This window comes from Electrophorus electricus, chromosome 4 (assembly GCF_013358815.1).
Source record: "Electrophorus electricus isolate fEleEle1 chromosome 4, fEleEle1.pri, whole genome shotgun sequence".
In the NCBI taxonomy this organism is placed as follows: Eukaryota; Metazoa; Chordata; class Actinopteri; order Gymnotiformes; family Gymnotidae; genus Electrophorus; species Electrophorus electricus.
The window spans coordinates 28641121-28655673 of record NC_049538.1 but is presented as its reverse complement, the minus strand read 5'-3'; the positions used below and the strand labels follow the sequence as shown (position 1 = coordinate 28655673).

The window sequence follows — 14553 nt, the reverse complement described above, 5'->3', positions numbered from 1 at the left end:
AGGATCAGATTTGCACAGGCTACAGTGAGTTTAGAAAAGAAACAAAAAATTGTCAAATCTGCACTTGGCCACACTCAGCAACACTGACTTTTTTTTTTTTTTTTTTTTTTTTAAGAAGCTTCAGAGTCTCATTATCCAAACAAGGTTGTATCACATTAACCTGAGGTATGCTTTCTCTGTGTAGGAAGGTTTCCTTATGCCAGCGGTGTCCACTCAGATCCTGTACAAATGTGGTACATCTACCTCATTTGCAATGTCCAATACTACTGCTACTACTACTTTAAAGGCAAGTTTCCTGGACATGGATTGTCTACTCTTGCATTGAATTGCAAATAGAAATTCTTTTAGAATAAGCTTGGGTATGAAACTTATTTAAGCATAAAAGAGCTCGTCCCAGATTAGCTGACTGAAAGCACTGGTGAACATTGATTTTTGCCTCCTGCAAAAATAAATTAATAAATGCCTGTTTATTATGCATTTTTGCATGGTGAATCCAAATATGTTTTCATAATTTCTCCATCAGCCATGGTTTTTTGTTTGTTTGCTGTTCCAGAATAATCATGTCATTGTGTATAGGTCCAACATACTTTAACTTTTGTTACTTCAAACTAAAATTTGGTGCCCAGTGAAATTAGCCTGTTGCCTTATTTGCAAATCTAGCACTGACTTTTTTTATTATAGCAAATGGTTCATATCATAGAATAGCCATGTCACTCACTGTACTCTTCGTATCTTTGAAATAATGAAATGTACAAATGCTGCATACAACAGTCTTTATTAAAACTGCATTTTGTTTAGGACAATCTGCATAGACATGAAATTAAGCAGCCTTTCTAATTAAGTAATGTTAACAGCAGATTTTCACGTAAAAAAAACCTTACTATCTGAATTGAATGGTTTTGCTGTAAACATCTTGGGGAAAAGGATGGTATTTACCAATGTGCCTCAGCTAAAGGACGGCAAATTCTAAGCACAGTAATTAAATGAGTATGCAAAGTGTGCATCTGGATATAATGAGAATGCTGACAGTGACTAACTGTTCCATGATTATATTAAATATCTTGTTCTCTTGAACAGATTAACAACACAGGTGCAATGATGAAAGGTACATTTTTCTTCTAAGGTAGGCTTTGAAAGGCAGTGCATAGAATATAACCGCTATCAAGAATATAGCTTTCATTCAGCTTTAGTCATCCTGCAACATGTCAAGTCTACTAAAGTATACTTAAAAAATGATAGGTGAAGCTGTCTCTATTTGAAAATAAACACAACATGCATAGACACTGACTGCAGTTGCCTACCAAAATTGTTACTTTGTCTCTCTTAGTATAAGCTGTGCAGCATTAAGTGTATTTTTCCATTTTAAAATATTTATTTTCCAGATACGAGGCATGTCCAACTCCAGTCCTGCAGAGTTTACCTCCAACCCTAATCCATCCTACCTTCTCCAGTTAATCAAAGCCTTGATGGGCATCTCAGTACAAGCCTCTGATGTACAGGAGCTAAACCCTGTAGAGCAGTATTTAGGGGACCAGAGCACCCTGGCCCCGTGATTCTAATTTCAATTTCTAAGTGATAACCTGAAAGACACCATCTGGGCATCAGAGTACTTCAAATATAAGGCAATTTGTTCTTTCTCGTGAACTGAATAACTGCACAGAGACAATAAGGCACAATGTGCTCCCTTCCCTCATAGCTGACTAGCTAATTAGCATCACAGTAAACATTCATTGTTCCACAATAAAAATCAAGATGGCAGGATTTATAGACACTATGTGCTTTATGTGCTTTAATCTAAATGCACATAAATTTGACAATTTAAGGTCAGTCTGAATACATCTGGAACTTAATTATATTGAAGACTTCTATTTCAAATAGCCTAGAACTAGATTTAATGATTGTCAATAAATAAATAAATAAAGCATTATTTTTTTTTTTCTTAGTGTTAGTTATAAAGTCTATATAAAGTTGGCAAGCCTCTGATCTTTTTCATTCATATAACACAGGCCCTGTAGCTATTTAACTGTGTGTACCGATCAAGCTTAAGGTCATTAATCATGTAGGACATTCATCATGATATGCCTACGTAATTTGTTTTAATTGAATGGGTTGACAAGCAATTTCTATATAATCTATCTTTAAGAAAACATCCTGATTGAGACCAAGCTTTTTCCTTCCTCTCCTCACATTATGGCTTTATTTTCAGATTGGGCTTCAGGACTGACAGGATTCCTACAAAAGAGGAGACAAGCCCACAGATTCCCACAAGCCCTGCATTTGTTTGATAAATTCCCAGCTTGTCTAGAGGAAGAAAAATATCACACAAGTTTTTGATTGTGTCAAGAGCCAAAGCAGGGTGACTTCTGAGACTCTCAATGAGTAGCAATAGAAATGCATCAAGCGGAGGAATAATGACACTAGCCACATCTGGACTGTCACTGAGGTGCTGGTTGGCTTTCTGCTGATATTGCTTTTCCTGAGACTTCTTCACCATGAGCTGGGCAATCACATAAGCATCTCTGGCAAGATTCATCACCAATGAAAAAAAGTAATATCGCATTGCATTCATGCTCCAACGGTCCTTACCGATGTCATGGATAAGGCCGACATTTCTGGCCCAGAGAACATTATCACAAATGAAATAGAGGGCACGGCTGAGATTAGCCAGGGTGAGACAAAGACGCAACACAGGGTCAGTGAGGTAAAGGGTTCCCTTGGCTGCATCGATTGAATTCACAGTATTTCCAAGCCTAAAAACTGAAGAGAACAACAAAGTTAGCTTTTATGATGCCTTTTCTTGCCTAACAGCATATTTGAATAGCTTAGTCATTAACATGCTCATTAAGTTATAATTGGTTAATTAAATATTTTTAATTAATCATCATTTCCAATAATTGGGACATTCAATGTTAAGTGTTTAACGAGCCAAGCTGAAAGGCTTGGTGGTCAGAGAGTAGCTGACTGCAGTCGGTGGAGGAGATGCTCAGAGAGAACAACTTTACCTGCCACACCTATGTGAGCATGCCGGATTCATATAAATGTAACACTTCTTTTGCAGAATCTAAAATTTCGCATGTGAGCATAATATCCACGCTCATTAAATAGTTTAATAGCTTATGTGCTCTATGGATACATGTTTTTTTCCGTGGATATTTTAGCCAATGCGTTCTGTTCTGTTCGGAGTCTCTCTGATCGCGCACCCCGTTGAGAGCAACTGCAGCGCCTCGTTCTCACGACAATGACCCTCCGGTGGCGCCGTGGCAAAAACAACAACCACCACCACCACTACAACCCTAACCGACGCAGGCAGCGACACGTTGGCTCGAAAAAGCCTGAAGTGACCTAGCGCTTCAGCCCGATTTGACGTGATGACGTTGGCCAGATAAGTAAACGTGACAACGTAAGTCCAAAGTCGGCGCAACTGTCGTACATAGGTGCACAGACCGGAGATTTAGATGGGGCATTTCCTCCTCTTCTGCTCTACCGAATCCTAGAAATCCCACACACGGACGGGATGGATGGTATTGTGACTGTTTTAGATGGAAGCGAAACTTCGACCATTACAAAGCTGTCGAAGTTAGCGACAGTGAACATGGTGTAATCTTTAGTTCTTAAATTGTACAATCTACTGAATGCTTACGCATAAAATACACATTTTGACAAGACACTAAAACGAGACAATTTACATCCTGTCCATATTTCAGAATTAGTGTTCCGCACACTGATACATTTCTAGTGTTCACACACAGGATAAAAGGAGTTAACTTTGTAAAATGTTATATTCTCGTTAAGTAATTTAGCTTGTTTTGCCACGAATCCGATACGTTTGACTGTATAATAAATAAGTATTTTTTCACAAATAGTATAACATTGACATTAACAACCATATTAGGCTATTTAATACCAATTCCGAAATTCAGATATTTTCCTCTCGCTTTTTAAAATCAGCTTCACTCAGCTATGTAGTGAAAGAGTCGGGACACTTACGCTTCCGTCCTGAGCTCATGGTCGACTCCAAACTCTGCAACTTCACCAACATTTGTGTCTTTGTCGGATCTTTTCGTAGCATGTACTTGGCCAAAGTGCATGCATATTGGGTTGCTCTAAATTCAAAGTAAAAAAGATATAGTGTACATGACTTGCTCCTTCGTGTGACAGCGAAATTCGTGTGCTTTCTAAAACACTTCTACGGAAAAGGTACATTTCGGAGTAGTTAAAAGCATTCACCTGAAAATACGATCCCTTCCTTGGCTTTGGTTGGTGAGCAGGATGAATGACTCCATTATAGCAGAACTCCTAGTGGTTATCTAACATACAAATTCACCCAAGGCGGTTAAAGTTACCTAAGGTGTCTGCTCCGTTGTCATGTGTACGTGGTTACAAAAGCAACTAATAAATTTAGTGTATTAGTATCCAGTGTTAAAAGTTAAAACAGTGTTTCCACCAGCGAGGCCCATGTCTTTCCTTTCGAAGTTTAAATAGGCGAATGTGCAACATACGGAGAACACGAGGGGAACCAAACTCAAGTGTCCCATCACAAATAGCCATTAAAAGGTAGACAGTAGTTACGTTCATGTGTGTGAAGTCGTGAATATTTTAAACATGATTGTTCAGGTACCACAATCGGAGATCAGAGCACACAGACTAGTTAGCTATTATTAGCTTAGTTTAGTTAGGTAAACCTCCTGAGCGTGCGTATTTTTATTTTCTGTATATAGTCGGCTATATAATTGTCACCGAATGTTAAGCACTGATCATGCTTTTGATTAGTGTTTGCCAGAACAACCGACCAAATAAATAGCCGAAAATTTTTGAATAACTTATTTGACAGTTAACGTTTATTATTATTATTATTATTATTATTATTATTATTATTATTATTATTACAAAGCTTTACGTATTTGGTTTTAGTACGGTTATTTAAAACGGACGGACAAGATCGAATTTACTTCCTGTAATTTTTGCTCCGCTAACTGATTCCCCGGCCCCTTTTTATAAAGTAATTATTAGCCTTACAAATAGAGACAGTGTCTGTGAAGGCATTATGATGGTGTTAAATATGACATTATCCCCTGTTATACTTGCCCAGTTAAGTCAGAGACCCTCTGTGGCCAAAAAAAAAAAAAAAAAGTAACAGTAGTTTATAAAGCACAATTTATACGCTTCCAATTTAATGTAAATAACGTATATACTAAAGTACGTTCTGACCTGTCTCACCGTAGAATGTGTGGCAGTAAAATAATATTTTCAATATCACAGCATGCCATTGGCAAAAAACAGTAACCACTGTCAACACCAACAATTATTGATAATATATGATATCATTATACAGTGTGTACATGCACAAATCTGAGGCAATTTTTATGAACGTTGCATAAAAATACAGCAGTAGACATTAGCACTTAAGGATACTTGTACACTGCAACAGGTGTTAAATGACGGACTTTGTTAATAATTAAACAAAGAACCTTTGCAATGATTAATTTATTTTTTAAAACAAATGCAAAAAGAATACATTAGGCTACATTACTAAAATGGTTGTATATGCATCTTGTTGTTACAGACTCATTATTGTGAAAACAATGATTAAAATCACAATGCTAAAACCGCATAATCTTTATTACTTGTACAATTAATGAAACAAATATTTTTGGCACATTATGATAAAGATTTATGTAGTTCTGCGTAATAGTTGAGTTCTTATTTAAGTGAACATCCATTGGCCAGGAAATTATGTTAACAGCTAAAATCATCAGTTAAAACTAAAACTCTTAATCAATTGATCATAAATATAGCTACGAAGAGAATATTTTAATGGTCTAGCAAAAAGAAAGTGCTTTTTGATGGGGAATACTCATTGAAATAAGAGTGAAAAGTTAATAAATATAATGTTTTCAATGAGGGCAACTGAGCTGTCACCACCCAAGCGTAATAATTAATGATTTGTATTTAGAATCTGTCTGCAAAGTAATTTTCCATAACAATGTATTGTCACTATGCAGTTACACTACTGAATCTATAGAGGGCAACAAGGCCTGTTATGATGAGGTTCTCAAAATTAGATTGAAAGAAAACTTCTGTATCTAGCCTCACCTGAACTTTGTCCTCATCCCTAGCTTTGGTGTAATATTAGTTAATTGTTCAGCCTCCTTTTGTGGGCTATTGAGTAAACAACCATAAAATGGCTTTGAAAACACTAGGGTGGACCATATTTTGGTTTTCAAAAAAGAGGACATAAGGCACATATAAATAACCACTTTTAACAAGTTTATTAATTAGATTGCTTACAGGACCAGTGATGATGGCCTTCAGAGCCTATATGACCAGATAATCATATCCCTCTCAATTCAGCTCTTCTTTACAAATAATATGAGATTCAATTTAATAAAAATTTCCACACACTCTCTGGTACTTCACATCTAGAAATCTGTCAGGTTTGTATTTAATCTCTGTTTTATTAGACTTACAAGCTTATAAAATAGTGTACGTGGTGGATATATATCTGAAGAAGATTTCAGGTGAGTAACTGCAGTGTATCATGTTAAGAGATATAGAGATATTCAAAAATGTAGTAAAGTACCCAGAGTTTCCAAAGAACAAAGCATTTTGGACAGAAGTCCTTCATCAGCTGTGTAAGCAAAGTGCTTGGCATGGCCTTCACAGATGCCACATTGACTAGCTGAAAATATTGAATAGTTGAAAATGAGTGTTGCAGTGCAGAAGAATTTTGCAATGAAGCACTTTGCTTGCACAGCTGATGAAGGACCTTTGTCCAAAATGTTCTGTTTCTCTGTTAACTCTCTTTCTCTCTCTCTCTCTCTCTCTCTCTCTCTCTCTCTCTCTCTCTCTCTCTCTCTCTCTCTCTCTCTCATTCATATATATATATATATATATATATATATATATATATATATATATATATATATATATATATATATATATATATATATATATATATATATATATATGGGGGGGTGTGCATGCATGCATTTCGAGTCTGTTGAAAATATCTTTATAGGCATGGAGATATATACATAATATGTATGTATGTATATGTGTGTGTGTGTGTGTGTGTGTGTGTATATATGTATGTATGTATATGTATGTGTGTTTTTGGTGATAGGGAGTGAATGTAGGCTGTGTGTGTTTTCTTTTTGTGGAGTAGAGATAGATATCTTGTTATTTTCTTGCATGTTTTGTTTGTTTCTTTTGGCCTTGATCCCTCCTGACATTGTTACACCCATCTCCTGTATGTTTGCATGTTTATTCCGACACTTTGTAATACACTTGTTACTCGCCATATTAACTTAATCTGTTTCATGTCATTCATATTCCACCATATTACAGACAGTCTTACTGTAAGATAACCTTGAAGGGCTAACCTTAAAGGACTGATACTATGAAAGCACCATTTTTATGAAAGTACCTGTATTTTAATGGACACAAATCCCAAAGGTCAAAAATCAGATGTGCTTGTCTCCTATGTAATCTTTTGATATCAGCCTTTGGTTAGTGGGTGCCTTCAATGGTTAGAAGATTTCTCATCTTGTGATCCATTCTCACTAAGTCCATTCTTGACCAACTGTCAGTGCTGAAACTATGGTGTTGATTGCTGTGACTAAGTTCTTGGTAAGTGTTTTTGAGTACATGGGAACTGGTCCAGTTTGGGCATTGTAGAAAGCATTGGTGTTTTAAATCTGATTTGAGCAGCTTCAGGGAGCCAGTCACATGGAGTCACATGGGAGAACTTGAGAGAAGTGAAAAACAAGTTTTGCAGACACATTCTGGAGTTGCAGGGGTCTGGTGACACAGAGGGGAGACAAGCAAGTATACTAGGACACCTTGACTATTTAGTGTGCTTGATAGTGGCATCAGTGCTAAACGGAACAGCAAAGGAGACAGTTCACCATGAAAGATGACTGTGATGCTTTCTGTTCGGATCGGGTCTCTAGCTCAGAATAACATATCAACATTTTGGTCTTCCATTCACCCATCAACATTTCTATGAACATTCGGTGGATCTCCATTACTGCACATATCCAGGTATGCATGTTGTGGAATTTCTTTTTTTGTTGTTGTTGTTACTGAGCTCACCCATGACTGATTATGGGACTCATGAGTGCCAGTGTTGAATCTCTCCAAAGGTTCATAGTCCACACATGAATAATCATTGTTGCAAATGCTGGGGCTCATGCTCCCTGAAAACAGATATTGATTGGTGTTTTTATCTCTGTGTCTCTTGACTTACTAAACAGTGTCCCACCAGGGCTGAGTCATTACCCACTGTTTATTATAAAGCCTGTATGTCAGAACTGTCAAGTTGGACTGGGAATGGACTGGACTGTGAACACTCTACAATGAAACAATCTTTTAGTATCCCATCCTCCTCACTCTATCCTAAATCTAGACATGTTTGTGCATTTGTTAGAAAGTTTATAATAGCTTTTTCACAGTTGTGCAGCAAACATTTCGAAGATCAAGTGTTCGAAGGAAACTAAAAAGTTGTTTTTGTTTGCAGTGGCATTGTTGCAGAATGCAACATAAGTAGCTCTAACACCACTGATAATGAGACATCTGTGCAAGTTCTTTTAGTGTAATATCATATGTACTGCGAAAATAATTTGGAGACATTGCAGACTGTTGTTTCTGTAGTAGATTTATAGTCTACATTGAAAGAATAGGATGCGGGAAACACTGCTGCATACACAACACTAAAAAACATTGGTCAAGACATTCCATTTGAGAAGGAAGACATTTTCAGGGCAAAAAAAGATGTGGAAAAAGATTGTCAAGAGCCACATAAAATCCATACTGTTGCTTCGGACTGGTACACACGCTGAAGCCCTACCTGGCAACTCTGCTACTTTGGACAGGAGTCATGCTGAAACAGCCAGATCAAATGACACAAATGCTATAGAAAACATTCCACATGTGCTCAAACACAGACTTCACAAACAGCCTGGTGAGTTTTAAGCACGAAATCATTTCTTGTCGATTTTTTGGTTCTGTCATTATACAAACTCCCCAGAATGTCAGACTGCAGAAGCAACAAATTAATAATTCTATAAACTAAGCATTAAATCAAGATCACTAAATCAAATAGGAGAAAAAAAGACAAAAAGATAAACACAAAATACTATATACCCCTGCAAAGCACAGAGAGTCAAGCCAATTGTTTGCACCTCTCCACCATGGTCTGTCTATAGAAAACTATATAGGCCTAAGCACAGGTGAGGCAGACTACCACTAAGTGCTAAGTGGTGACTGTTTGCCTCCCTCTAGTGGTGGCCTGAGGCTCAACCAGCTCACTCCATATAACAAGTCATTGCAAATAAATATGACCAAGCTACATCTGCAAAGACTATTACGGTATGCTGTTTTCATGTTTTATTAATTACACATATCAATATCATCTTATATAGTGTCTCACAGTTATATTCTGTTCATGTTTGGAGGTCCTCATAGCTTTTTGTGATAGCTTCCACAAAAGGGGAAATGCATGCTTGTGATTGCAGAACAGATTTTATTGAACCATCATCTTATTAATAAATACTGACCATATTTGTCAGAAGTAGCCAAATCTGCTCTTCCAGTGAGTCCAACTGAACTACAGGTTTTCAATTGTGCTGTGACTGGGGCAGCATGACAGGTGAAATCTGGATCACCTCATTTGAATTCTCACAGTGCAGAGGTGACTGCTGAACCAGCTGAATACTCACATTGCGTAATTAACTCACTCAAGTCCACATGTTCATGACTGATTGTCTCCTCATTTGCTGGGCTGAGGCAGAACTGTCGCTGTGCTTTCAAGTAGATGCCTTCTGTTTTCTTTCTCGATGCCATCTGTCAGGACCCTGGAGAACTGGGGAGACCTCTTTTTCAAGACTGTGTCTTATGTTGACAGGAAGCCGGGCTCTTCATTGTGATTTGTCATTATTATGATCATCTGTTTGTTTGTTTGGTTTGGTTTTCAATAAGAGGCTCAGAACCAGAGCTGTGTACCAGGTATCAGTACCCAAGCAGTAAACCTTTAAAAAGTTAGTAGCAAATCTAAAGGGATAAAAGATCAAATAACCTCTATATTTACAATCCACATATATCATATATAACCTGCCGATGTGAGTTATTGTAGTCCTTGACAATTGTGCAATATTAACAAAACAATATTATATTCACATCTTATTTCTGCATCCACATGAGGCATCAACATTGTTCTGTTTCAGGCAGGAGTAATACTGTTCAAGGAGTGGAACTGAGCATAAGCCATTTGAGTAGAGTAATTGTTGCTCTCAAGTAAAATGGTCTAGAAAAAAAGGGGAAGGAGGTTTATCCTCATTTCAGAATTAGAAAACAAAGGATAATTAAAAAAAATGTAATACTTCAGTGATTACTCAAAAGAAAAGCCTTGATAAATACCAGGTCCATTCACTGCATATTAATGATGGCATTTTAATAAGGGAATCCTCTTTAAATGAAATAAAAATTCCAAAATAAATAGTCATTCAAACTTGAATTCTAAATGAAATACTTTATCATAGTATATGTATCCACAGTGATATAAAAAAACTCTAGGGTGGTCATGAGTTTAAGATGTAAAACTGTATTTAAGCATAAGCTTAGCAAGAGCCTTACCTCAGGAAGTGTATCTGATGGGCCAAGATCATGTACTGAAAGTGTTAGAAACTTGTTCAAAGTGACCAGTACTTCAGGTTCGATCTCCTCTAATTTACCCTCTGCCCTCTGTCCTCTGTAGCCGGATCAATCCTGGGAAGTCAAGAGACACTGACACCAGGGTAGTGAATCAAGAGAGTTCCACTTTATTGAGGAAAGCACAGAGTACATATGTGTCCTATATCTGCTATCTAAATGACGGGGATGACGGGGAAAAGTGAGGCATGTTCTAAGGGTCTACATAGAAAGGAAAGAAGCAAGGTTAGTAAAGATTAGATTTTCTCTGCATGAACGAGCCACAAACTGTTCCCATGCCAGCCATGAGCCACTCCTGTGTGTAGAGAGAGAGGGAGAGAGAGAAAGAGAAAGGGAGGGGTAAAGGAGACAAGAAGAGGGAGCGGATGACCTCGGGCGACCAGCTCACGGTCAAGCCGTCATGTCATAGCTGATAAGCAGAGACCTTGTGTTGGGTGCCTGAAGGCAGAAAGGTTCCAGTGTCTAACACTCCTGCCAACTGTCTTCAGTCTTGCATTGTGGATGGTCTACATTAGGAAGAAGTAAACTAATAAACTAGTGTCTAATGTTGATACTGTCATGGCACATGCTCAGAGAGATCCAAACACACCAAGACAATGAACCCACACTTGGCCAGCTTCAGACGCATTGTAAAGATGAATGGTCAAATAATTTCTCCATTGAATGGGTGATTCAACCCTATCTGTCATTCTGTGGTAAATTGACTGTGGAAGATGGACTATTGTTCCCTGAACAGGGTAGTGGTAGCTCAGTGGTTAAGGTACTTGACTAGTAATCAGAAGGCTGCCAGTTCAGGACCCACTTCTGCCAAGTTGCTACTGTAGGGCCCCTGAGCAAGGCACTTAACCCTCAACTTACTCAGTCATAATTGTACGTTGCTTTGGATAAGACCATCAGTTAGACAGTGGCTAGGCATTTAGCAATGCTAAAACACTTACCTTAAAAAAAAAAATTCACCCTTGGCACTAAACAGCTGTTTAGGGTCTTCCACTGGAGCTGCTTAATTTGTAAGAAGAAACTTATAATAGAGATACAGATGGAACCTGCATTTTTCCAAGAATGGTTACTGCAGAGTGAGAAAATGAGAACTTATTTGTTTAATCCAGTTCAAAGACTGTCAGGACATTTTGAAGAAAATTGACCTTATTGCTTCTTACTTATTGCAATACTTCTCCACTGTCTGTAGAGGATGCTTCTGTTGACTTGTAAAGGGAAACAAATTTTCACCTCATTTCTACTTTTCAAATGACATTTTATATTTGTTGAAAAATAACATCATCACACTATACAGAAGTGCTATTTAAATTGAAAAATGTGCATTATTTCTGAGAAAAACTCCCAGCAATGGTAATGTTTCAATTTCAACATTCCATTTAACTGCCAAATGTGAAGTAATGTCTACTTATGTGATATTTCTTTGAGTGCATTTGTACTGTGAATGCTGAATGTTTTTATATATTAAACATTTTCTGACAGATCTGCTGGCTTTCTAGCTTGGATGTGTTTGTGATCTAAGATTCAAAATGGATGGTGAAAATTAATAAATCTATTTCTGATTTTAATGACCCAGCACAGTCATTACCATCACTTATACCCTTATACACTTATATCACATATGCCAAGATGACAGCACTTAATTAATGGTAGCAGGTCATTTAAAGAATAAAAATTCCTGAAATTACTAGGTATAGTAAGAGGGAGAAGCCATTTGAAAAGACAGAGAGGCTTCCAAGACCAGACCTAAATTAAATGTAGCCTTCTGTTTCATCCTGAATTGGGGTGGACTTTTAGGGGAAAGGAACCCTTCTTGTCAGTTCTGGTTTTTGCAGCTTGTATAGGTATAGGTCAGTTCAGGAAGAAGAGGTCATTAAGAGGTATTATATCTTGCTGAATTCAATATCCACTTTTACAGCTGCAAAGAGAAAGTGCTATGCAATTCAGTACTTTTTATTTAATTTTTATGTTTTTAATTGTCAACCAGATTAAACTATTTGTTCCAATAAAATTGTCTGGTACTTGCAGTTTGGTCATGGTGCAATGCAATACGAAGAAGTTCAAAAAGCTTTTTTTTCTGTCTAGACATATTGTGTTATATTATCATAACTGTTTTTTTTTTTGTCAAATCTGTTGAAATGATAACCTAAAAAACAACCTTTTTCAAACTCTGTGTTTATCCATTCATTTAGCTAATTGTCTAGCTAATTATCTATCTAGTTGTTATTTCTGTGAAGAGAGCTATGCTACAAAAGAATACATAATATTCTTGGATTTATGTTAAACTTCAAAAACATGAACATGAACGCAGAAAGCACCAGCCCAGTTTATTTTGAGTTCTATTTAGTTTGTTGGATCCAGTTATGTCCCCTTCCAAGGACACCTTCCCACACTATCTTCCCTGGTTTACCAATCACTGGCTTCATCCTGATACACCTATTCTGCATTCAGTACTATTATGGATTTTGTAACCCTTCTTTGCGAGGTCATATTTGTTTGATATGTAGTTGTTAGCTGTTTTAAAAAAGCTTATTCCTACTCTATTTTCCCTGTCTGTTTTTTACTTTTCAATTTTTTCTTCCCAATTTTATGTTCTGGCTGTTGTATTGCCTGTATTAATGTTTTTTTTTAATTATTTTTACATTTGTATTATAATTTATTATTGAACTGTTCTTTTGGTTTCTGACTTTGGTTTGTTCCTTGGCTAAACTCTGCACTTGCAGCCACATGCCCTGGATCCTGGCAATTTCAGATCCAATTTATTGCTGGGTTTGCATTCAGGCACTATTTCTCAATTACAATTATTTACCCAGATTTAGTCTTCTTGCCAAGTTCAGTCTTATTGCTTTGTGTCATAGTAATTCCCCAGGTACACCTTAATCTGCCTTGGTTTAGTCTGTCCTTATTTCTGTGTGCTTTGTGTGCCATATGCTTTTGTTTTTGCACATCTCCTGCATCTTGTCTTCCCAGTAATTGTCCCCAGGTTTTCCTTGTTCCTCTCGCCCTGTATATATGCCGAAGAGTGACAACATTAAAGTCACTGGCAGATGAAGTGAACAATATTAATTATCTCATTACAGTGGCACCTGTCAAGGGAAGAGATATATTAGGCTGCACATAAACAGTCATTTCTTGAAGTTGATGTGTTGGAAGAGGGGAAAAATGAGCAAGCATAAGGATTTGAGCGACTTTGACAAGGGCCAAATTGTTATGACTAGAAAACTGGTTCAGAGCATCTCTTTAATGGCAGGAGATGCTCTGAAATTATCAAAAAGTGGTCCAAGGAAGGACAGCTGGTGAATTGGCGACAGGATTATGGGTACCCACAGCTCATTTATGTATATGGGGAGCAAAGGCAAGCCAATCTGGTTCAATCCCACAGAAGATCTACTCTAGCACAAATTGCTGAAAAAAGTTAAAGGTGGCAATGATAGAATGCTGTCAAAACACGCACTGCATTGCAGGTTGCTGTGTGTGGGGCTGAGTAGCTGCAGATCGATCAGAGTAACCATGCTGACCCTTGTCCACCACTGAAAGTGCCTACAATGAGCACGTAAGCATCAGAAGTGGGCCAAGAAGGTGGATTGATTTGCTGAATCATGTGGACAGTTCGAGGCATTTGCATTGCTTATTTGGGGAAGAAATGGCACCAAGATGCAGTACATGAAGAACGCACGTCTGTGGAGGCATTGTGATGCTCTGGGCACTGGGTCCTGGCATTTATGAGAATGTTACTTTGAAACATTTTTACACAACAAAAACGAGACAATGTTCCTCCAGGACCATGGTGCAACATAAAAACAACAGTGCAACAGACAATATGCTACACAAGTGCAAACAGTCCAATATAGT

At 37.4% G+C, this 14553-nt stretch overlaps 1 protein-coding gene across 1 annotated transcript; it reads right to left on the bottom strand.

Annotated features, from left to right (window-relative positions):
• Nucleotides 1–691: 691 nt before the first annotated feature.
• pex11a (peroxisomal biogenesis factor 11 alpha) lies at nt 692–4464 on the bottom strand. The gene is made up of 3 exons (XM_027004598.2): nt 4228–4464; nt 3988–4103; nt 692–2757 (listed from the first exon to the last, which is right to left on the bottom strand). Exons 1-3 carry the CDS (start codon nt 4281–4283, stop codon nt 2189–2191), a joined length of 741 nt encoding a protein of 246 aa, XP_026860399.2. The 5' UTR covers nt 4284–4464; the 3' UTR covers nt 692–2188.
• Nucleotides 4465–14553: the final 10089 nt, after the last annotated feature.